This window comes from Monocercomonoides exilis, assembly GCF_001643675.1.
Source record: "Monocercomonoides exilis strain PA203 chromosome Unknown scaffold14-1859848, whole genome shotgun sequence".
NCBI lineage: Eukaryota > Preaxostyla > Oxymonadida > Polymastigidae > Monocercomonoides > Monocercomonoides exilis.
Window position 1 is genome coordinate 645,067 of NW_027150559.1, and position 24,969 is coordinate 670,035.

A 24,969-nucleotide genomic window follows, 5' to 3' on the forward strand; every position below is an offset into this window, starting at 1 on the left:
TCTCTTCCAAGAATATATTCAGTGGAGCCACTCTCACTCAGCAAATGCTCTGATGACTCTGAGTGTCCCAAGCTTTTCTCATACACCCTCTTTTGATCCTCTCATCGTTCTTCTTCTCGACATCCCCTGCCACTCTCCTCCACTGCTCCTCTGGAGACATCTCCATCGTCACCATCTCAAATGCCTTCGGATCTTTTCTGATATTATCATTCACAATCTCTCTGAGATCTTCTGCTTCATTCTTCACCTTCTTCCACCGGACAATGAATATAATGGATATAATTAACAGTATTACTACAATCGCAATGCACACAATTAATGCCCATGAGAATTTTCCTTCTTTCCCTCCTTCAACAATTCTGCCATCTCCTTTTCCTTCGGTTTCGCTTCTGTTCTTCAGGATAAACGAATCAGTCGATGAAGGCGAATCAATCTTTCCAAACAGAAGACTCACACTCACTTCTGTCTCTGCTCCCACTGCTCCCATCTGAACCGATGAAACAACTGCAACAATTTCGTTCTCTGACACACTTTCCTTTTCTCCAATCCCATAGCTCTCAACCACCTCTTCCCTTCCATTCCTGAAGCTCAACTTCAACCAAACATCACATGGCAGAAGAAGTCTCCCACTCAGCGTGATGATTGTTCTTCCCTCAGATGCCGTCTCATTCCTCGCCTCTTCCACAACTGGGATGAATAGTGGTGATGCTCTCTCCTCCATCATCCCGCTCAACTCGCATCCTTCATTCAATATCCAAAGTGAAGAATTATCCTTCCATCCATCTCCTCCTTTCAAACTCATCACATTCAACACCCCTGAATCTGAGCAAATGATATTTCTTCTCAGTGATGGATAATTTGATATCAAGGGATTGTTGTCAATGAACTCTCCTTTCTCAATTATCGCATTTCCTCCACTAATTGCAAGTCCACCATCATGTGAATTCGAGATAGTTGAATCTTTCATCATCACAAAACTCTCCTTCACCTCAACAACTGATCCATTCCATTTGCATATCTCATTTTTGTTGCCATTTCCATTTGCTTTTTCATCCATATTTCTAATCTTCACAGACTCTCTTTCGTTTGTGTTGCCATCAAAAATGCAGCTCTCAATCACAGTGCTTTCACTCTCCTTCACAGAAATACATTTTCCCTTTCCTTCTCCATTTGCAGCAAGTGTATTTCTCAATGAACAATTTGTCAGCTGTGTCATCTTTTTCATTTTCAAACATGATATCAACGATGCCCCATCGTCAGACGACGTAATGTTTGCTGCATTCATTTTTTCTATTGTCAACTGCTCTCCTTCAACTGCGTCAATAAGGTTTGTTCCCATCCTGAGATCAAAAAAGTCACACGAAATTAAGGAAAGGATTGCAGATTGAAGCATACAGACAGCCGAATCAGACAGTGAAAGATCTGACACCACACAGCCCTCAAGCATGCATTCACCTCTCTCAATTCGCACAATGCAAAATAATAAATCCGCTTGCACATGTTCTCCAATTCCCTCTGTGATTTTGGTGCTGAATGTGCAGTTTGCCACTTCCAGCAATCCTCCTTCAGGGAAAAGAAGAATAGAATGAAGTGAAGCAAACTCCGGCTCAAACACAAACTTCAGTCTTGACATTGACACAGCGCCTGTTGTTTCTATCAGAGCCTCTCGGGAACATTCGATCGCAGGACACACTTCCACAACGCACAATCCTCGACCTCTCGAACTCAGACTCATCTCTTCCAGCTGCAGCTCCCCATTGATCACACTTGCTCCATCTGCAAACACAAGGCTCATGAACTCTGAAGTCAGGTGCATCAGCCCATAATCAATCGAATAGCACGGAAGAGTGTACGTACCACACTGGCGCTCATTCGACCCATTCATGCTCGACACAATAATCGTATCGCTCTGATGGATTGTGATGAAATCGATCAAGTTTGTATCTCCAGTGTGCTCAGTCACATCTATTCCATATATCGCATTCAGCTGAACATAATACTTCTCTCTCAGATCGAAATGAAATTGCGTTTCATTAATCTGGCTCGTGATGTTGTAGCACTCAACAAAAATATCATTCCCCACACCTGCTGTGTTTGCACTCCAATTCATCTTCTCAAACACAAAATTCAGCCTTCCTGTTTCTCTGCTCCTCAAATACACTCCTCCTCCTTTCCCACTCTCGCTGCAACAGCACCGACTTATCGTCGACTTCGAAATACGCAATGCCCCTGACCCACTCAACACAAATAGCATCACTCCGCCTTTCTCGCTTGCTTCTGCTTTGTTGTCCACAAACAAACTGTCCTCAATCCTCAACTCAATCCCGCTCTCTCCTTTCATCTCACACACACTTGCCCCATCATCGCTTCTTTTCATTCCAACAAACGAGCAATTCTCAATCAAAATATCGCACATTTCTTTCCCACTGTTCGTGCACATTTGCTCTTCAGTTTCCTTCACTGTGAAAACACATCCTTCTGTTTCATTCAGAGATGTGCAATCGACACTCGCCATGGTGCAAGCAACGCCAACTTCATTGATCACAAAAACACTGCATCCCACGCTGCTGGAGTCCATCGACAAATCTTTCACAACCAGTTCTCCTGCATCCATCGCCACAAACACGCATCTGCTTGGAGTGCTTTGCTGAGCATCTGAACGAAACGAGCATCCAGTCATTTCAAACTTCCCAGCTCTATTTACAACTGCAGTTCTGCAAACACCATCAACTCCAGTTCTCGAGTGAAGTGCAATGCCTGTGAACGAAAGTGACTTGTGATTCACCAAATAGCAATCCAGTCCATCTTCAACTGCCTTCTCCAAAAACAGCACAGCCTTTTCATTTTCTTCACCCATTGTCTCTGCTTTTTTAAACCGACAGTTGGACACATTGAAAGAATCTTGAATGATAGTTGATCCTTCAATTTGAATTGCTTTCATTTCATTTCCCTCCATCATGTTTTTCACCCCTTTCCACAGTGTTCTGCATGGCTCTTCCTTGCTTCCACACCTCGTCACATCAAATCCATCCGATGAGATAAATATCTCAAATGAGCTGTACGGAATCAGAAACATGAACAAATCTTTATCTGAATGAATGTTGTCGCTCCCAACAAACAGCAATCTATCTTCCTTCATCGACTCATAATCAAATCTGAATGTATCTACCCTCACTGTGCTGTTCAAATCAGCCGCCAAAATAAACACATTCTTTCCAATATCTGCTCTGTTCTTGTCAAACTTCACACCAACATCCATGAGCAAAGGCATGCCGTTGTTGCCGCTGCTGCATTTCTGGCAATTCAAAAACAAAAACCCTCCTCTGCTGCGATCACCAGATAGCGAGCAGATAGATGCATCAATATCCTTGATCGCAACATATTCTTCTTCTTTCAAAATCACATTCATCACACCACCTTCATTGCTCTCAGTATTCTCTATTTGAGAGAAGTTGCAGCGTTCAATCTCCAGCGAAGATGAAACAATAAACGGTGAAATGGCAAACAGGCAACATTGCAATGAGCACCTAATCATCGAGCATGTTCCACTCGTTGCTTTCACAAGCGAGTATTCAACTGCATCTGCCACCATCACAGCAAAAATGCAATTCTCAAATCGAAGCTTTCCACTTGACAAGATCAATGATGCCAATTTCTCCTCAAACAACGAAGGAATCTCAAGCTTCAGCGAAAGCAAACTGAGTGAGTTGCTCGAAGCAATCACTGAAGTCATGCCATTCCCTGTTATTGAGCTGGAAAAGTGGATGAGCTTCCATTTCACCTCTTCCTCTTTATTCACATGGCAATCAAAAGCCATCTCTTCATCAAACATAAAGCAATCTTCAATTCTGTTTTCATCCATCACAACAAGTCTCTTTTCAAGTCCAGCTTCATTCCCGCCAATATGTGCAATACCACTCCACACAGAACAGCAAGGAAAAATCTCGCTTCCACACCCAGCTGCATCATATCCCTCTGAAGATACAAACACTTCCTCCGCCTTTCTTTCAACAAGAAACAACCGAAGATCCACACTTTCTTCAAACCAATCTCGATCCCTTCCTTTCATATCAACCAACACTCCTTCTTCATCCTCATACTCAAATCCAAACCTCGCACTTGTCACCGTTTCGTTCAGTTTCTTGCATGAGACAAACAAATCCTTTCCTTCAAACGCTTGGTTGCCTTTGAATCGCAATTCTGAAAATCTGATGTTGTTCTCGCTGTCATCCAGCACATCCAAATACACTCCTCCTCCTCTTCCTTCATTTTTATCAGCTGCACATTTCATAAAAGATACAGCTTCAACTTTTATTTGCTCATTCATTCCCAATTCGCATCTGATGCATCCGCCTTGCATGCTTTCAGTTTGAATATCTTCAAAAGAGCTCTCTTCATTGATGCTCAATTTGGCTCCTTTTTTCGATACCAAGCATGAGCTCAACCCCACAACGCATTTCGTAACCGTTGTGTTCTTCAAAGACGCTTCAGATCCTGCTTCATTCATAACAAGCCCAACACCGTTCGTGTGCATATTATCGATCGTGCAGTTTTCAAAACCTGTGCTTCCATCCTTGCACATTGCAATCCCACTTCCTGCAAAATGCACTCCTTTCATCACATCCCTGTCAAAATGAACAAATCCTCCTTTCGCAGCAACTATCCATTTCCCACATTCATTCGACGCACTTCCACAGCCAGAAAATGTGCAGCCAACAAAAGTGCATTGTCCCACCCTCACTTCCACAACTGATTGTTCTTCTGCCAGATTCATCGGTGCTCGCGGAAGAACAAACTCAAGAACTGAAAAAATCAAATATGTCAATGCCTCTCCCTCTGTTTGCTCAAATTTTCCTTCCTCTCCAACAACCATTTTCTGTGCCTCATCATTCCCTTGCATCGTCAGTGATTTTCCATTTCTATTGATTGTCCCATTCACTTCTGCCTCCCCTTCCAGCTGCATGATCACATGCTCATCTTTCATCCGAGCAAACCCCACATCAACTGACAAGCACGGGTTTTCCTTCAATCCACAGTTCTGCCCGTCGTTCCCTGTTCCATCCACAAACATATATGATCCCAAAGATGGGAACAAATAGCTTATGATAGACCTTTCCTTGCTGGCGTCAGAAAGCTCTTCAACCCACATCAGCTTCTGAACTGTCGCGTTCGTGGCTGTCCCATACCACAATGTCGGAAGAAGCATCAGCCACGGCGACTCACACACCAAATACACATCATCTCCCTTTTCTGCCACACTGTTTCTGAACTCATTGTTTTTCATCGAATATGTGATGTTCGTGCTCTCAAACCTCACATACAGCCCTCCTCCCTTTCCACTTCCAGATGGCACAGTGCACTTGTCCATCTTATTGCGCTCATACACAAACCTCCCTCCTTCTCTCACAATCATCACTATTCCTCCTCCCATTGAACCATCTGCCTCACAACAACACTTCTCAAAAGTGCAGTTTGTAATCTCAATGCATTCTCCATTCCTCACATCCCCATTCATCACTCCCCCATTTCCATTATTCCTCGTTATCTCCAAAAATGTGTTGTTCTTCATCATCAGGCTCATTCCATATCCCTCCTCTCCATTTCCAATCACAATAATATTTCCATCAGCAAAGTCTGTCTCTTTTAGCGTTGAGTTTGCAATCACTGCTTCCTTCCCTCGCTTCAACTCAACCACACTCCCTCCTCCTTCCCTTGTTGCATTCCAAATTGTCACTTCATCAATCAGACCTTCCACACCAACACCATCAATCACAATCATCCCTTTTCCAAGTGTCTCAAAGTTCCCGAATTCACATTTCACCATCTCAATCTTTCCTCCTCTGCAACAAACACATGTTGCCTCAACTATCCCTTCTTTGGTTGCAAATGAACATCCTTCAATTCTCAAAACATTGCCATTGCACAGAAACACACTGTTCTTCATCGATTCTGCAAACCTTGAAACAACAAATGCCAAATTGAAAAACTTCACATTTTGCATTGTTTCAATCGTGCTTTCCTTTTCCTCCTCTCCTCCTCCTGATCCATCCACAACAACTCGTTGCATCTGCATCTCTCCGTCAATTGTCATTGCCTGCGAATCAATTACAATTTCTTCTTCAATTGAGAAAGAAGAAATGAGACGCAGCACTGCCAATGATGTGCCAAACAAGGCTTTCCCTGCATATTTCAGTGTGCTGCACGGAAAATCAAAATACCCGCATTTTGTGTGATCCATTCCTCCATTTCTTCCATAAATATATCCAACTGTGGGTTTTTCGCGAAACAGCACCACAAGCGGAATCAGCTGACCAACACTTCCATTTTCCATTCCCATCAACTCCTTCAAATCCGGATTCTTGTCAACATCAACCTCAAACGAAAAATTGAACGATGTTTCATTCACAAGCTCTGACAAGCTCTCACACTCTATCATCACATTCTTGCCTCCAAAACTTGCTGAATTGGCTGCCTCTTCCGTTCCAAAAGTCAACTTCGTCATCACAAAATCTCTTCCTCCTTCTTCACACCTTAGCATCACTCCCCCTCCATAACCCCCAACTGATCCTTCGCCAATGGCTGAACACTTCCCAAAATATGTCTCACACTCCACAATTCCCAGCCTCATCACTCCTGTTCCTTTCAGCACCACGCTTATTCCTCCTCCGCATCCCTTTGATGCTCTACAGCCTTCAATCTCAACATCATAAACACTCATCCTGCACTCATCTCCAATCACTCCATTCACAACACTTCCATTCCCTTCCAATTCATTCACACCCTGAAATGAGCTGTTTGTAATCGAAAGATCCCTTCCTTCTCTGTCACAAATGAATCCGCAATTTTTGTTTCCACAGCTTTGTACTGTCACATTAGCCAGCGAAAGTGAATTCTCAGATGCATACTCAATTAGACCATTTGCGTCCATCATCTGCACATCGCTGATAAAGACATTATTTATCAATGCTTTTCCATTTCCTTTCAGGCACAGTATGGGAGCTGATGCAAACTGCACAGCTTCTATCCTCAACCCTGCAACAGAAAGACTTCCACTTTGAAGGCGAATGAACGAATAATTGCACTGAATCACAGAAAGCTCGCACTCAATTGCACATTCTTCAATTTGCAGCTCTCCACCAGCTCCTGATACTTGAAACACACTTGTTTGAGCAGATGGAAGCGATCCAGGAAGAATGTGAACAAACAGCTCAAACTTGACTCTCGAAAGCACTTCAATCATGCATATACTGCCAGTCTCGTTCCCCTTCATTTCCATCCTCGTTCTCGTTGCAACCCCACAAAACTCGTATCCTTCACTTTCGTTCAGTATCACACTCTCTGAAAATGAATACGTTTCTCCAAATCGCACTTTTCTTTCTTTCCCCATCACTCTCTTCAATGCATAATCAACTGTTTGGCACCTGAACTCTTCAAATCCACAAACAACAACATCCACCCCACTGTTGCTCATGAACATCCACTCAGGATCGTCTGCAAGGTAATATTTCAATGGAATGATCAAATCTCCCCACTTTGAGTCAATTCCCATCGCCAAAGAGCTGAGATCAGAAATGTGAATTGGAAATTGAATCTGTTCTTTTCTCACACTTGTTGCCAAATCTGGAGATTGCACAAACAGATCTGCTCCATGCTCTGCCTCGTTCAATCTGAAAACAAGTGTTTCTGATAGCTCAAATCTTGCCTCAGCATCCAAAAGATGAAGCAGCATCCCTCCTCCTCTCCCATTCGTTCCACTTCCTGAGGGTGCGCTACATGCTTCAAGCTTCGTCGATGAAACATACAACTCGCTCGCCTTTTCCAGCACTGCGTGCATTCCTCCTCCCCCATTGCCATTTCCAGACACTCCGCATCCTTTCAATGAGCAGTTCTCTATATCAACAACAAATCTGCTTGCTTCGTCTGCTTGCAAAGAAATGCTTGCACCATCCCCATCTGTTCTCGTGATGTTTTCAAATGATGTGTTCTTCAGCTCCAACAACGAGCACACCTCAATGTGAATCATCCCACTCTTCTCCAAAGCACAATCTCCAAATGAACAATTCTGAATTGATACTGAATTGCTTGTGGCCATTCTGATCACTCCTCCACTCCCGCTTGCTCTCACATTGTTCATTGTCAATAGATCAATTGTGCATTTCGCACTTCCATCCACAAGCACCATGTAACTTTCAAACAACACCTCTCTCTCAGCCCCACATCTCAGCCTCAGCATCTGCATATACCCACCGCTCGCTCTGGCAAATATATACCCAATCGTATTTGCATTGTCCATCCCATCAATCGCACAGTCAATAATTCTCATGTCTCCGGCCAACGAATATACAAATGTGGAACGCCCTGAAATCGATTGCCCCAGCTCAAAGGTGATGTTTGTGAGTGTTGTAGTAACATTGTTTTTCACCAACCAGTCGTGCTCTTTTGGTTCTATTGTCTCCACTCTCAATCCAATAGCTTTGTCACTCGAATCTATTTCATATGACTGCTCGCTCAAAGTTATTTCCTCCACAAATCCAAATGTGTTCACAAGCCTCACAACTCGTTTCGATTCTGGAAACCGATGCTCTGCAGCTTTTTCAATCGTTTGGCATGGATAATCAGCATAACCGCACAACCTTAAATCATTTCCATTTGCTTTTCCACTCACATATGCAGGTGGCTGAAAAGCTCGCAGAAACAAGGCAAGCGGAATAATAATCTCAGGATTGCCTCTTTCAATACCGCTCAACTCACCGAAGTTTGTCGAGTTGATTCCAATTTGGGGACGAAATCCAAGTGATGCATTGCTGATGACCTTCGACAGGCTCTGCGCTTCCACAAATACATTCTTTCCTCTCCAGGCATCACATCCAACAAAGGCACAAAGCTCAATCCTGAAACTGCATTCGTTGCTCAGGCATGCCAGATGCATCGCCCCTCCTTTCCCTTTTTTTGTTTCATCAGCAGGTGATGAACATGACTCAAACATCACATTTGAATTGCCTCCAATTCGCAATTCGCTTCCTGTTTGCATCGAAAAGTGAATCCCTCCCCCATTGCCATTTGCACAAGAGCACATTTTCAGCGTTGTGTTTGACAAGCCAAAAGAACTTCCAGAATCTAATGAACTGGAGAAAATAGATCCACTTCCAGTGGCTCTTGTGATGTTCTCAAAGGTCACATTCACTATTCTTGGAGAATTTCTCGAAGATAGTTCAACTTCACTGAAGATTGGCACTGAAAGAACCATATTCCGAATCTCCACATTTTCCAGCGAAATGCAATGCATGTTCGACATGAATGGGGATGCATCTATTTCGCTTCCTCCTGATTCAGAGCCTGGAGATAAAATGAGAACATCAGACAAAGAAAGCACTCCCGCAGAAGAGCTCACCACAAAAAGTCGTGGAGATGGATGTGCTGCTGAATCATGTTGTATTTGAATTGCTGTTATCATCAAACTCCCACTCGATACGCTGAATAAAACTGAAGATGCTTCCAAGGATTGTGTTCGAACAATTGAATTAAGATGGCTTTCTCCAGAAACTTCAATGTGCTTTTCTCCACAGTCAATCGAAGCACGTGGAGCAAATATGGAAGCTAACACCTCCACTCCTTGTGTCGTGGCATATCCTGAATTTCTCACAGCTCTTTCAATCGTTTTGCAAGGTTTGTCTTCCGATTCCCCACAAAGCAACTCAGCATCATTTCCATTGCTGGAAACATAACGCTTCAGCAACCCCAGCCCAAGCCAGGAATCATAATCTGTTCCACTGCCGTTGAACCAAACTCTTTGCTTTTCTGTGGTCGAGTACGATAATTCAAATGGACAGTCAATCAAATTCGGATAAACAATGTAAACATCATGTCCATTTCCATTTCCTGCAGTGTTTCCATCAAAAAAGCAATATGCCATAAAAACAAAACGCTCTCCTAGTTGCATGCTTTTGTACTGATATATTATAAAAGCCCCACCATCACATCCCGCTATATTCCTCTGAAACGCAGATTCTTTCAAAAGAAATGAAGTTTCAAGTTCGTATTCCACTAATAAGGCTCCCGCTAAAGATCCTGCCTTGTTTTGCGTGAATGTACATTTGTCAACAATGAATGGATCAACTTTCTTTCCATCTTTCCCAAAAATCTTCACCAACCTCACTGCACCAGCGTAATAGTTGCTGGAATTGCATCTATCAAAAAGGCAACCGAATAGAAGAACTGATCCTTCAGATGTATTATAGCATTGAACAGCTCCAACACCGTTTGAAGTTGAATAGCATTGAGAAAAATTAGATAGCTCAATGTTCATTTTCATGATTCCATCTGTGTAAATAGCACCGCCATGAGGTGCAGAACAGCTATATCAAAAAATCATTTCGTTTGACATTAAAGTGAAAAAAAAAACGTTATAAAATTATAATTTTTAAAAGAAAAAATGTAAATTGATATTCAAACAAACCTATTAAATTTACATCTTTGAACAATAAAAGATACAAGAATGTACAATGATTTCATTCCGCCACCATAATCTGGGGAAATACATCCATCAAATGTGTCGTCTTCAAATGTTTCTGATTGGGTCAGAACTTGGTGTCCTGATTCTCCTGAATAGTGTGCATTAGCGTTTGCATTTCTGATGCATCGTTGATATGTGTTGTTGGATGAAAACAGTGCTGTGCCTGCAGTGTTTATTGATCGAACAATGCCTCCATAAAAGACATCGCAAACTTCACAGAACGAGCATCCTGAAATCGAATTCAAACTCTCTGAAAAAGAAGAAGGAATTTTGATTGTTTGTGCTGAAGCGATCGACATGTTGCAAAATGAAGATCTTGCCAAATTCACATCTTCTTTTCCTGACGAAGAAAGAAATGGAGAAGAGAGCAGTTGCAGAGACGAAAAAGCAGAATTGGATACACTCACTCTGTTTGATGTTTCGTGTGTTAAAAACGCTTCAGTTGGATGGGAAACCATCAACGAAGGAATGCCGTTTTCAGCAGTAGATGTTGTGAGTGAAATGTTCACACAACACAAACAACCACTTGTTTGCAGGAACGGAGGAATACAATTTTTGGTTGAATATTTCATCGAACAGTGGCTGATAGACACTGAAGATTCATTGATGAAAAACACTGAACTGTGCTCTTTTGCGCATATCTCCGCATTCCATGCTGAAAGTGTGGAATTCATTATGAGCATGCTCGCATCAATTCTGGTCGAACTCCCATAGCACTGACCTTGCCTCTCATCATTGTTCCTCGCATCCCCAGGTGGGTTGTCGTTATTCGGCAGCATCTGCAAATAAACAGGTGGAATTAAAAGATGCATATTTGATCCTTCACTCATTTTCTCGCTCTGCTTTGACCAGAAATTATCCGCTATTCCTCCACATAATGCCATATTGACAGCAAAAGACAGAAGTACAGCAAACAAACAATTTGATGCTTGCATGGCCAACAAATCTCAACGTTGAATGTTGAATACTTCTGATCATTCCCGCAACAATAATTGTGATACTCTTTCCTTGTCTTGCTTCAAAACTAGACTTTTTAACTGCTCTCTTCAAGTCAAATGGCACGTGTAATGTGATCTATTTGTGCTTTTGAAATAAATATAGAATCAATGATAATTGAAGAATTAAAATTTTATTATATGAAAAAAGAATCAAAAAATGAAAAATGAAAATACAAAAGAAGAAAACATATTTTATTCTTTTCACAAAGTCTGAAATTGAATTAAAAAAAATATTTCCACTCAAACCATTTATACCGATATGATGCGTTTTCTGATTCAATAAAAAATAATCCCCAATGCAAACAACAATGAATAAACTTCACTGCAAGTGCTGGAAAAATAATATTGAAGGTTTAATGTGAAAACTGAAGAAACAACCTCCAAAAAAATGGAAATGTTATGAGTGCTGAAATGAATAAACAAATAAAATTTTTGAGTTTAAAAGAAAAATGTGAGATGAAGGAAATAATAATTAAAGACAATCCAAACCGTTGAAGCAAGGTTGTTCGTTCAAAGAAGGCGATAACCATAAAATTGGAGGGGAAGCGTCTTTCACGTTCATCGGAAAAACACAATCTTTCAACATTCATTTCATTCAAATTTTCCTTTCCATTCATTATTCTGCCTTCAATTGTCATTTCCCTGCAATGTTCAATATTTTTTTTGTCTTCTTTTCTGCTTTTGTTTCGCAATTTTCCATTTCCTTTCTTCGACAATAAACAGTTCATCTGCTTCACGAGCACTCTCATCATCGTTCAATAATTGTTCCTTCACATTTCGACATTTCTGTCTCAGCTTCTGCAAGCTCTGCTCCATCCTTCTCTTCTGCCTTCAAAACACACGGCCTCTATTCGTTCCAGTTCAAAGTATCTCGAGTGTCTGTTTTGTGGTAAGTTGAAGCATTTTCCTCGTATTTTTTTTATGACAGAGAACAGAGCACTTTTCTTTTCGAATCTTCCGCAGAATAACAATTGACAAACAGCTCATAATCGAGATGCAGACAGCAGAGTGATGAAATGAAAGTGTGCGAGAAAGCTCGCCAAACACAGACAAAGCAGTTTGACACGTTGGATCTCTTCAATGCATCTGCACGAGCCAACTGAAACACACAACAACAATATCAAACGCCATTGTCATTAATTCTATTTTCATTGGAAGAAAGCAATCATCGTTTGAAATAGACAAACCAAATGCACATAAGAAGTGGGGAATATGGATGTTAAAAATGATAAAATAAATTCACAAAATCAAGTTAAATACAAACTTCACAATCACCACAGCAAGCTGCCTCTCACAAAAGATATTCAAATTCCAACATTCAAAACTCTTTCGTCAATGTTGCAATTGAACGGAAATACTTCTTTGTTGTTGCCTGCTGTTGAATGAGTTCTTGCGTTTTTTTCTGATTTTCGTTCGAATTTCTTTGAATCTGATCAAAGGTTTCTTTGTTATCTTCCTTTTTCTTTTCTTTTTTCAATTGAAGCATTTGCCCATTTTCAAATGTCCGTTTTCGCCTTGTTTTTTCTCTTCTTCCTTGTGCGCATTCTTTCAAGAGGCATCCCTTTTGGTGCTCTTCTTCTGTTCAATTTCTCGATAAGCATCATTCGCGAACTTCTTTGAAGGGAAATGTCGTTTGCCTTCTGGAAAAGAACTCGCCAACGGAACGCGAATCAGAAGAAGATAAATCACTTTCGCCAAAACTGAAAACAAGAGTTTTGTTATTTCAATCAAAGTTCCGACACTGAATTTCCAAAAGCCCATCTTTAAGCGGGAATACATAAAAAAAAGCAGTTATAGCCTGTGAAAGTCAACGATTCAATGGATAAACTAGAAAGAGGATGGAATGAATTAATAAAACAAAAAAACTGCGATAGATCACACTCGAAAATAGGCTGGCAGAAAGCAATCTCACCCACGAAGCTGTAAGTGCAAGTGCTTAAAAATGGATGCATGCTCAAGATTCTGAGTTTTGAAACTTTGAAGGAGGAATCTTTCAAACGCATTCAAAGATTTCATGAGTATTTCGTGAAGGCAAGTCACTGCTCTGAGATTGAAGCGAAAACAAATATTCCTTCAAGAAGCTTTATTTGTAGCTATGCAATCCCTTTTATTCGCATCTTCGAGATCTTCTATTTCCTTGTTTAAGTTTGCACTTTTCAGTTCTTTCGAACACAGCAGATGAACCAAAAGCTTGCTCATTTTTTTTTATCTTGATACATGTTCCATTTGAGTTTTCTCATGCATTAAAAACAACTCTTTTGGAACTGTTTGTTGCTGGCGCTTGCTTCCATTTCAACGAAAAATCCATAAATACTTGCATTTGACTCAATTTGCCTGTTTCGTTCGCTTTTTTCTGGATTTGCGATATTGCTTGCCACAATGATCTTTATAATGTTTTTATTGCTTTAATTTGACACCTTCGCCAATTTCTGGGGGTAGAAATGAATTTATTTATGAAAGTGATAATGGCATTCTTTCCGCGCATTGTCGATCGCATTAATCCAAATATTGTAAGATAACTGCATTGTTAATTCTGTTGTTTCACTTCATATATTCCTTTCTTGCTTTTAACGCAAGAAATTAGCTTTCAAAGATCTGTTGAATATTTTCATTCTGTTATGGGTCCACAAAAGAATTTCAAAGAAGCAAAGAACATTTTTTTTTTCAATTTCTATGTCAGTTTCTTTTTATAATATTAACACGTCTCTTTCATTATCAATTTTTTTGTCATTATTTTTTTTTTTTAATTTTCTCGAATCATCTATTAATTTCTTGAGTATCTCTTCACGTCTTGGAAAAACTGAGAAAGAGATTGAGATTTTGAGATTCTCTGAAACAAAAAAGAACGAGATCAATAATTCGGTTAAATTTTAAGTTTGTAATGAACAGTTGAGTGAACATTGTTTATGAAAAAAACATTTTTTTTTAAAAATTTGTAGGAATTATTCAAAAGTCTATATGAAATAATTTTTGATTCACTCGGTTTTTAACGAATCTATGAAAAATGCAATAATAAACGAAGCTTTGAGATTTCAAAATGAGGCTTTTTTTTTTTTTTTTTTTTTTTTTTGATTAAAAAAGGAAAAATGCATTGATTGTTTATTTTGTTGAGTAATCTCAAAGTCAGACAAGCAATCTTGTTTTATTTAACATTCTAAAGAGCTCTGATGTGTGATTTCATTTTTTGAAATCATTTTTCTCTGTTATTGAAAGGTTTGTGAACTTCTATTATTATTGTGCTGTTTCCAAGGAAATTTTAAAAAATACATTGAACAAAAAGTTAAAAGTTTTTTAATATTTTGCTTTCAATAATATGTGGTTTCATTGCATTGAGAATAGCAAACATGGGTGATCAAATTATTAAGAAAACAAGAAAAGATTCTGCAAATGGAGGACTTTTTGAAACATAATGATTTCAAAAATTGTCATAAAAATTAATCAGACTAATTTTCAAAAAAAAACATTGAAAGGATGAAGAAATAAAAAAAGTTCAAAAGCATGTTCACATAACAAATTTCAAACGACAGAGATAAATGCATTTGCGAAAACGAAATATTTATGAAAATGTTTTTTGCATCACCAAAATATCGTTTTAAACGAAAGGTGTTGAACAATTCATTTTCAGATACTGAAAAAATAACTTTGTTTTCAAAAGTCATTTTTGAATAAAATTCTTTTAAAATGAAAAAAAAAAACAATAATATATTTGTGATTATTTATGAAATCAAACTTTTGTTCGAGTTTTGATCAAACTTTTTATTTTTATAAGATATTCGAAAAAACACATATTCTTTAATATATCGATATAAGATGTTTATATTTTCCGATATCGTTCAATTTTAAAAAAAAATCTCATTGAGATTTAAAGATTGATCACAACTCGAACGAAAGTTTGATTTCAAAAAGGATCAGCCATGTATTCAGATGTTCCATATTTCGCAATTGTCATAAAAGTTCATGTTAGAGAAATAATTTTTATTCAACGATGTGTTTGTTGTGTTTCCACTTTTCTTTATTAATTCAAAAATACAAGAGATTATTATTCAAACCGAAATTGTTAATAGAAAAAAGTCTGGCTGAAAAAATAAATAATAATATTTTGTCAAAATTTTGTTGACACTCGAGAAATTTCACTGGAAAGATAACGATTGCAATAAATAAAATTTATCACCATTTTTTTTGAGAGATTTGGTGAGGAAAAACAGAAATTCGATCTATCAATGATTTTTTTTTTATAAATTGAAACATATAAATAATTAACAAAAATTTGTTGAATGCATATAAATGAGTTTAAAAAGGTTGCACACTGAAACTTTAATCACATCTGTTATTATTCTCCATTTCTTCATTGAAAGGAAAAATTGAAGTTTTAAAAGTCAAATATGGCTTTCAAAAAAAAATAAAAACGTACTTAACCAGAGAACATATTGATCCGAAAATATCAAATATTAAAATTTCACGAAATATTGATTATTGAAAACAAAAAAAGAGTATTTTTGAAGAGTACTAAAACGGAGTAAAACATCTGTTACAAAAAAGAGACATTTTTTGATGATAAATATTTTTATCTGTTGAAAGTTAAAAAAGGTTTTGGATTTTTTTTCACTAAAAAAGAGCTTCGAAAGAAATTATTTCTTCCATTTCTTGAACGTGTTTTTTCTTTTAATTAAAAAAAAAATATAGCAAAGTGGGAATAAAAATAATTATTGTCTATAGTTATGTTTCATTCATGTCCTTATAGTTTCACTTAAAATATGGGGCAAAAATTTTTCAATTATGAAAAAAACTGAGAATTGTTCCAAACTTTTTCTCCAATCACTTCATTATAAATCAACCGAAACAATGCAAATAATTACAAAAAATTCAAAAAACTAAGAAAAACATTTGTAAAAGAAGAATGGAACAAAATTCATAATGTGAAAAATTTCGCCCCATATTAAGTATCACTGATTGTATTTCCCTTACAAAATTTTACCTCCTTTTCAAAAAACGTTGAATGGCATATGCTTATTATACGGGAATGTGAATAATTGAAAAAAACCAGGTTAAAACAAATGTTAAACAAATAATAAGGTGATAATAGCAAACGATATTGATCGGAGTTTGTTCTGTGTCCATATTAAAAATCACAAAGTTTTTGATCAATCCAATAAATTATTCAATATATGGTTTGTGATCTTCAATTTTCTAATTTGATGGCAGCTCCAGAAAGAGAGATATGCTCGACGAGTGAGTTATTAGACATTTTTCACAACGAAGATTTGACGTGGGATTGGTTTCACATGGTTTTTTTCAAAGGCGAGGTTTTCGTGTGCAAGAAATGCCGAAGACGGATGACAATCCAAATGAACGATAAAAACTATAGATATTGGAACTGTTTTTACTGCAAAATCAAAAAATCTGTTTTTGATGGGACTGTGTTTTCAAAAAGCAAAATAGGATTGGGAAAAACTCTAAGAACACTTTTGTTGCAGTGGGTTGGAATTTCTATTAACAAAACTGCAGAATTGATTGGCATTAATCGCAATACAGTTGCATTTTGGGCTAGCGTTTTAAGGGTAGTGTGCATGAAGATATGGAATTCGAAGCAAATACATATTGGAGGAAAAGGAAAGATCGTCGAAATCGATGAGGCTGTCTGGCGTCGAAGAAAGAATAGAAGGGGTAGAAGAAAAGAGCAAATTTTGTTGTTTGGCGGAGTGGAAAGGCTTGACGGTGGAAAAGCAGGGCCTCGATTTATGATGATTGTCCCCAACAGAACAAAAGAAACGCTCCTTCCAATTATTCTTGAATATATAAAGCCTGAAACCATCATCATGAGCGATGAGTGGAAGGCATACGAATGCTTAAATACGTATGGATATGAACACAGAACAGTGTGTCACAAAAGGAATTTCGTTGACCCGGTCACAAAAGCATGCACAAACACGATCGAAGGTTTATGGGGAACTTTGCGAAAAGCATTTCCACCGTACGGAGTTCGAAAGTCCTCAATTGCAGATCACCTTGCAATGGTTTTGGTCAAAGCCTCGAAAGAATATAATTTCTTGGAAATTTTGGAATTTGTCAGTGAATACGAGATAGAAAATGAAAAACATGAGCAAGTGGAAAATGATTCAGAAAACAGCGAAGAAGAATTGCCAACAATTGATGATATAATCAATAATGAAAACAGCGAAGAAGAAACATCGGGCCTTTCACAAGAAGAAGAAAAAACTTCTGATTACGAACCCTAAAATTTTTGAATATTTATTTTGTAATTTTTTCCCATTATGCATTTATTTTTAAAGGTTTTTTCCACCACATCACATACTCATTTCCGATAAAAAAGAAATGCATAAATCAATATTATTCAATATTAACAATTGCAATATACAAGAAATTAAGGAATTCCAGCATTCCCGTATTTTCAGCATATACACGTTGAATAATCATTTTTCAGTTTTTCATGAAAAAAATAATAAGAAAAATAAAATTAAAAAGTGATCTTTATGATTAAGAAAATTCTATTTCATTTCTGAATAATTTATAATTGTAAATTATTTGACCAATTTCAACTTATAACTTTCAAATAGAAAATCTTTTGAAAATATTTATCGTTTTAATAATATGTTTCATATTACACTTTTATCTATTTATAATATAATATAATATATTGCACATGATTTACTCTTAGAAGGAGATGAATCTCCATTATATTGTGAAGTAAGAAAAATGAAAGAAATGAAATATTTTTAGAATTTCTCTTCTTTCAAGCCATCACGGAAGAAGTAGAAATATGGAGTAATTCCGTCTTCCTTGTAAAACATAAGAGCAACCATTGCTTCAGAGTCCATTGATTCGCCAGTGAAAAATTGAAAATCATCGAACCTTGAAAGAACATCCTTAACAAATACTTGAATATCTGCCATAAATCCTGCAACACGATCAGGATTATGTTCTTGAAGGTAGTCTCTGACACGCTTCATGTATGCCTTGATATAAGTCATGTAACTTTTCTTGTCAAAAGGAGTCTCTTCGAGATGAAAAGCACTAATGACATTATTCACCATCTTCACATCATCCAATGGTGCTTCTTCCTCTGATCCTTCAGCTGGATTTGCTCCGATATCAAAGGTTTCACCTCCTTCTTGAACCATCTAAAATATATTTATATATATAAATTCCTTTAAATACTTAATAAGTATGGATGATAATCGTCAAACCTTTGCTTCAACTTCCATCACAACTGAGCTGATCATTTTGTTTGGGAATGCATCGCTGCACAACTCATCTCCAGTAAAGATGTCCTTATAGATAATCTGTTATTAAATGAAAGCAGGTATCACAGATCGCGAAATGTGAATAAGTCATATTCATTATTTTTTCGAAAGTTAAACAGCAATATTGAATAAAAATATGCTTTGATTTAAATATGACACACCATTTCACTTTCTCGTCAACAGAATTCTGATCTTCAACCATTTTTTACCATGGATATTGCATCTGATGAAAAATATTTTTTAAATTGAACGAATTAAAGCTTAATTAACATATGCTTTGATATCTTTCAAATTGATCAAACAATGTTAAAGAACATTATATAATTATTTATTATTTTTTCTTTTTCACCATGTCTCAAGATGAAGAGTTCGAATTAATCGCAATTACTTTTAAATAATTTTTTTATTTATATTTTTATAATTTTTGCTTTTGATTGTAGAGAGAAAAAATCAACAGAAGAATCAAGCTCTTCGTCATCTTCTGAACCTTCGGCTTCTTCCACAAACGAACCTGCACCAGAAGAAGAAGAGAAAAAATCCAAAGAAAAGGAAGGAGATTCCAGTTCAGCAGGAGATACTTCAACCGAAAACAAAAAAGAAGGAAAGGAAAAAGGTGATGGAGATCAAGAAGATGAAGATGAAGAACATGAACAACCTCAGGAGGAAACTTACCAATTCAAATTTATAATGAAGAATTTAGTAATATATAACCTTAAGCCAGCAGATGTTTTAACAACTGATCCTTATCTTGTTTTTACACTTGGTGGAAACTTCAAAATTGAAGATAACAGACACAGGTTTGAAGCGAGCTCGTATTAATAAAAACATATATGTGCATTTCATTGATATATTTTATTTAACTAACAATATTTGAAAGAGGACTCGGACTTCATACAACAGGAAAGAAAGGACCTGTTTTTCGTACTTCCACCTTAAAGAATGTTGGGCCTCAGCAACGAGGTTTGAGAGCAATATTAATAATATCAATTTATTGTTCATTATATTGATTTAATTGTTGTTGATAATCACTATATTTAGAGAAATTTCCAGATGTTTGGGTTGCATATTGGAGAGGGACGTTGGAGGAATTGAAGCAACAACATTTAAAAATCGATGTTTGCACTGTTTCACTTGTTTTTGTTTTCAACTTATAATCAAAATTTGTTAAACGCTTTAATTTATTATTTCCACCATGAAATGGATTATTTTTCATACAATTACCAATTTTCTTCACAGGCATGGAATTCAAATTGCATTAAAAAAAATGGTTACCTTGGAGAAGCCAAGATAAACTTAGAAAAACTGGCAACAGGGCCCGTGCAACAGGAGAAAATTGAGATTCAGATGCATCGGAAAGGCAAGCACCAGACGACTGGAAAGATAGAATTTGACGGATATTTCCAGCAGCTGCACATTTTCTCCATCCATCTTCACGACTGGCACACACGCGGGTTCGATCTGGGCGCAAACTGGCGGAAGAAAAAGACGTATGCGCGCGCAGCCTTTATGCAGGGCGGCACGGTGAAGATGAAGAGCGTGAAGAAGGTAAAGTCCGAGCTGTGCGAGCGGATGAAGGTGCCTGAGTGGGACGACGTGGGCACACTGACGTTTCCCGGCATCCGAAGCGAGTTCGAGAACGAGGACTTGAAGGTGCAGGTGTACGAAAAGGGCACTGTTCTCGACGATCTGATGGGCGAGGCCATGTTCCCGCTGCGGGGGCTGCTGGACGTGGGCTATTTTGAGACGCCTCTGGAGCTGAAGGGCTCGCTGGTGGGGTCAGTGGATGGGTACCTGGACGTGCTGACGCTGCCGAAGTACCACCAGATGACAGACAAGATCGAGCTGAAGCCGTACTACCGCTATCTGTGTGTGGAAGTGAAGCAGTGCTTTGATCTGATTGCAGTGGGGTCGACCGGCTATTCGAATGCGTATGTGACTGTTGAGTGGGACGGGTCGAAGCAGCAGACGCGGGTGGTGATGGAGGACCTGAACCCGATCTTCAACGAATACGTGTTCATTCCTGTGAAGATCAGCGAGCGCAGCCCTGTTGCGCGGATCAAAGAGGAGCTGCGGAAGAAAGGAGACATCAAAATCAGCGTGTTTGACTCGAACGACAGCGGCAACGACTTCCTCGGGGCGGCTGAGGTGACAATGGCGCAGATCACATCAGGGCAGCTGGCGGTGGATGTGTTCGACACGTCGAAGGAAGTACGCACGTTCTCCTGCCAGGAAGGCCTGCTCCTCACATCGGGAGGGAGGAAGACAGTGAAGAACAGCCGAATTGTGGTGAAGTGCTTCTTCCACCCTGACTTCCCCCGCAAGCTGAAAGCAGACCCGCCTCCGCCTGTCTCGCGGTGCCATCTGCCGGACTCGCTGCTGCAGCGGGTGAGAGAGTGGAAGAAAGAGATCCCTGCGCATCTTGTGCTGAACTCGCCATACACCACCATCGCTGTCAACCAGGACGGGCAGAACCACCTCATCCCTTGCTTCCTCACCAGAAACATTCCCATCCCGAAGCCTCTGAGACACCCGAGGCTGCTCATGCGGATGGTGCACTCGATGACGTTTGCGGGGGACAACGAGTCGATGAGCGGGTTTGGGCTGGGCAATGAAAGAGTATTTATGACACCGAACTTCATGCTGCAGACGCGGAAAGGAGACGATGAAGACCATTCGATCCTGCTGTGTTCTCTGCTCCTGTCGATGGGTGTGGATGCGTATCTGTGCCTGGGCTCCTCGAAGAAAGGGAACATGCACGTGTGGGTGATGACACGAGAGTTCGACGGGACGGTGCTCTTTTGGGAGACGACGGCAGGGATGGCCATCGCAGCCCCTCTCCGCTGGCCGGGTGTGGCTGAGTGCCCGCCAGATTATGTGCTGTACAGAAACGAGCTGCTGGGCATCAACGCGCCCTCGCACCCGATCATCCAGGAGTGGCGGCAGTGGAAGGAGAAGCAGCTGGAGGAGAAGATGAAGCGCATCCTGATGAAGAGGAGGAAGAAGAAGAAGAAGCCGAGGCAGGAGCAGTGGGTGGGGCATACTGAGGAGCAGCAAAAGTACATCGACCACAAGGGAGATAGAGTTGGGCCGAGGGAAATAGAAATGCAGGAGATGGGAGAAGGAGAAGGAGAAGAGGAAGGTTATTATTCATCAGATGAAGATGAGGAGGATGGGGAGGAAGGAGATGATGATATTGAGCTGGATGATGATGCGTTGTATGAGTTGGAGGAGAGAGAGAGGGAGATGAGCGCAAGGGAGACAGAAGAAGCGAAGAAGAAGATTCAGGAGAGGCAGCAGAAGGCGAAGCAGAAAGTGGAAGAAGAAAGGCGAAAGAAGGAAGAGAACGACTCAAAAGAGAAAGAGAAGAAAGAGAAAGAGAGAAAAGACGCTGCAAAACAGAGCGGAGAAGGAGAAGGCAATGGAAAGAAGGCAGAAAAGGAAGAGTCAAAAGGAGAAATGATGAAAAAGAAAGACGAAGACAACAACAAAAAAGAGAACAATGAAAACACTTCATCAGCTTCTGCTTCTGCTTCTTCTTCTTCTTCTTCTTCTGAGAATGCAAATGGAAGTGTTCCACAGACACAACAGGAACAGCCAATCATTCCATCTTCAGCAGATGAACAGACAGCTGCCACACAAAATGCATCTGATTCTTCTGCTTCTGCTTCTTCTTCCTCTTCCTCTTCATCAACATCCACTCCAACAGAATCCCAACAGCCACCTCAATCTTCTTCTTCTTCTTCTTCTTCATCTTCCTCTTCCTCTCCTCCTCCTCTCCCACCTCCAAAGATCGAACCCAAACGACCGAAGAAGCGGCGCGAGGTAGTTTCATTGGACTTTGACGATGATGGAGACGATGCTGTGATGGACTTGGGAGGCACAACCAATCTTGACCAGATGATTGGGCTGGGCATCGGGCAGAGCCATGTCTATGCCCACCAGACGAAGTACGAAGGGATGGTGACTGCTGAAGACGTGCTGGGATCAAGCGCTGAAGACGGCATTTCTCTGCTCCCTTCAACTGTCACAGCTGCGACGGATGCGTCTGCTGCTTCTTCTTCAATGTCATCATCATCTTCATCATCTTCATCATCTTCATCTGCCTCTTCTTCTGCTTCGGGTGATGTTAAATTCTTCCCTGTTCACAAAGCACCGCCAGAAGCGCCTAAACCGCTGAGCGCAGAAGAGGCAGGGCTGGCAAGTGTGACATTTGCACACAAAACACAAACAGTTGACTCAATGTTTGCTTCATCATCATCATCATCATCTTCTTCTTCTTCTTCTTCCTCTGCTTCTTCCTCTTCTTCATCAGCATCAGCCTCTGCCTCATCTTCCAGTTCACTTTCTGCTTCAGCTGACAGCTCTAATCCCGATGTGATGTCTTCCATGTCCTCCAGCTCCTCTTCTGCTGGCGCTGCTGATGATTCTCTTTCAGACATTGACAACTTTGTGATGGCAGACTCCACAGACTACGGAGATATACGAGCTCAGCACTTAGCAGCCATCCAGGAGGCAGCGGCGATGGCAATGGAGTCTGAGCAGCTGACGGCCGAAGAGAGAGAAGAAATGAAGCGGAAGCAGATGGACGCGCAGCTCACAGAAGACGAGATAGAAGGCGTGGACTTTGAGAACGTGCCTATTTGGGAGTGCCATCTGCCGCCTGTGTTTCTTCCGTACATGACAATCGACTGTGTTGTGAACGACAAGAACATCTGGGGCAACATGCAGCACTTGGACCCTTCTCTGATTGAATACGACTTGGAGAACGAAGAGCACTGGTCCCCTCTCTTCTGCGAGGTGTTTCCAGAGAGCTCAATTGCCGAGCAGTATCCGATACGCCCTTTCTTCGAGGTTGGGCTGGACAAGATCCGCATCCCCACGCCTGTTTCCTCTGCGCGTGTGGAGGCGCTGGAGAAGGAGATCTACATTGAGCTCAAAGTGGGAATACTCAACTGGAGGCACACGAGGTACATGAAGACGGGGTGGCTGCCGGAGATGGATGCGCATCTGCGGAACGGGCTGATCACATATGAGTATCAGGACTTGACAGGGATCCCAAATCCGCTTGGGCTGACAGCGTGGAAGAGCGATGTGTCACGGGTGATTCCACAAGGGTGCAACTTTGTGGGTATTCCCATCCATTTCTGCTATGCTGACCCGAAGAAGATCAGACACTACATCATCGACCACTTCGACCTGCACTCGCACAAGTCGAAGAACGCGAAGTTCTCCTTTGGGACGTACGTTTGCGCACATTATGGAAACGTCAGCAGCGTCTGGGTGTATGTGGCACTTGTCACACCTGTGAAGGAAGAGGAGGCGACGAAGCGGAAAGGAGCTTCAGGCGGACCGAAAGTGGGGGCAGGAATGCCGACGATTAAGCGCAAATGGTGAAAGTGAATGAGAGGTGGGGGGGGGGGGTGGAAAAGGAGGGAGATATGTTGAGGATTATCAATTATGCACATTTTGACATGTAATGATGCGTTTAATAATAATAAAAATATAAAAAAAGCGATTCTTTCAATAAAATAAAATATTAATTTAATTTAATTTTGTTTTGTTTGTTTTATTTTGAGCTGTTCTGTTTTAACGTAGTTTGATTTTTTTGTACTTTTTTTCTGTCTAAAATGGTTTGTGTACTCAAAATTCAATGTGAGTTTATTATGAGCATGTTCTATCCAAATATAACAATTATTGAGCAAAAGTTCTGAATGCTTATTCATTAAAGTTGAAATTTCTAAAACATTTAGGTATTTTTTCTTTTCCTGATGTTTTGGAGATTTTTTATTTTTTTAAATTCTGGTTGTGTGCTTTGACTTGGTTAGAATGAACATGTAGATGTTTTCGAGATTAGATTTGTGTTACAAGCTCAATTCTTGGCCTGTGTCCATATCAATCTGTAATTTATTTGCTGAATAATTATATTTGTAATGTTTATTTTCCTCCTTTTAGAGAGATTATTACAATCTCTTTTATCTGTTTGAATTTACTAATTTCCACTTCAAATAATTCTATCTGTTCAACTCATCTATTTTATTTTATGTTTCTTATTTTAAATGAGTTTTTAAGTTTTGGATGAAAATGAATAAGCGATTATTTTTTGTCCAATTGTTTGATGACGTTTCTCCACCCAATAATCTTTAAAAAATAGAGTTAAAATTAATTTTATTGTAATGCTGAAATAAATGAATTTGAT

At 39.6% G+C, this 24,969-nt stretch overlaps 4 protein-coding genes across 4 annotated transcripts; 2 read left to right on the plus strand and 2 right to left on the minus strand.

The window, feature by feature from the left end:
* Positions 1-37: 37 nt before the first annotated feature.
* On the minus strand, positions 38-11,397 carry MONOS_13579fu16253 (uncharacterized protein; the record flags this gene model as incomplete). Its single annotated transcript, XM_067866293.1, has 2 exons — positions 38-10,355; positions 10,457-11,397. The coding sequence occupies 2 exons, from the start codon at positions 11,395-11,397 to the stop codon at positions 38-40; spliced, it is 11,259 nt and encodes a 3,752-aa protein (XP_067730310.1).
* Positions 11,398-17,078: 5,681 nt separating this feature from the next.
* Positions 17,079-17,747, plus strand: MONOS_13580 (putative Uncharacterized transposase-like protein; the record flags this gene model as incomplete). The annotated part of the gene is made up of 1 exon (XM_067866294.1): positions 17,079-17,747. The coding sequence occupies one exon, from the start codon at positions 17,079-17,081 to the stop codon at positions 17,745-17,747; it is 669 nt and encodes a 222-aa protein (XP_067730311.1).
* A 396-nt stretch (positions 17,748-18,143) lies between these two features.
* On the minus strand, positions 18,144-18,972 carry MONOS_13581 (putative translationally controlled tumor protein). Its single transcript, XM_067866295.1, has 3 exons — positions 18,935-18,972; positions 18,717-18,812; positions 18,144-18,650 (listed from the first exon to the last, which is right to left on the minus strand). Exons 1-3 carry the CDS (start codon positions 18,935-18,937, stop codon positions 18,246-18,248), a joined length of 504 nt encoding a protein of 167 aa, XP_067730312.1. The 5' UTR covers positions 18,938-18,972; the 3' UTR covers positions 18,144-18,245.
* Positions 18,973-19,095: 123 nt separating this feature from the next.
* On the plus strand, positions 19,096-24,889 carry MONOS_13582 (putative C2 domain protein). The gene is made up of 5 exons (XM_067866296.1): positions 19,096-19,140; positions 19,214-19,570; positions 19,651-19,733; positions 19,812-19,888; positions 20,010-24,889. Exons 1-5 carry the CDS (start codon positions 19,124-19,126, stop codon positions 24,165-24,167), a joined length of 4,692 nt encoding a protein of 1,563 aa, XP_067730313.1. The 5' UTR covers positions 19,096-19,123; the 3' UTR covers positions 24,168-24,889.
* The last annotated feature ends 80 nt before the right edge of the window (positions 24,890-24,969 follow it).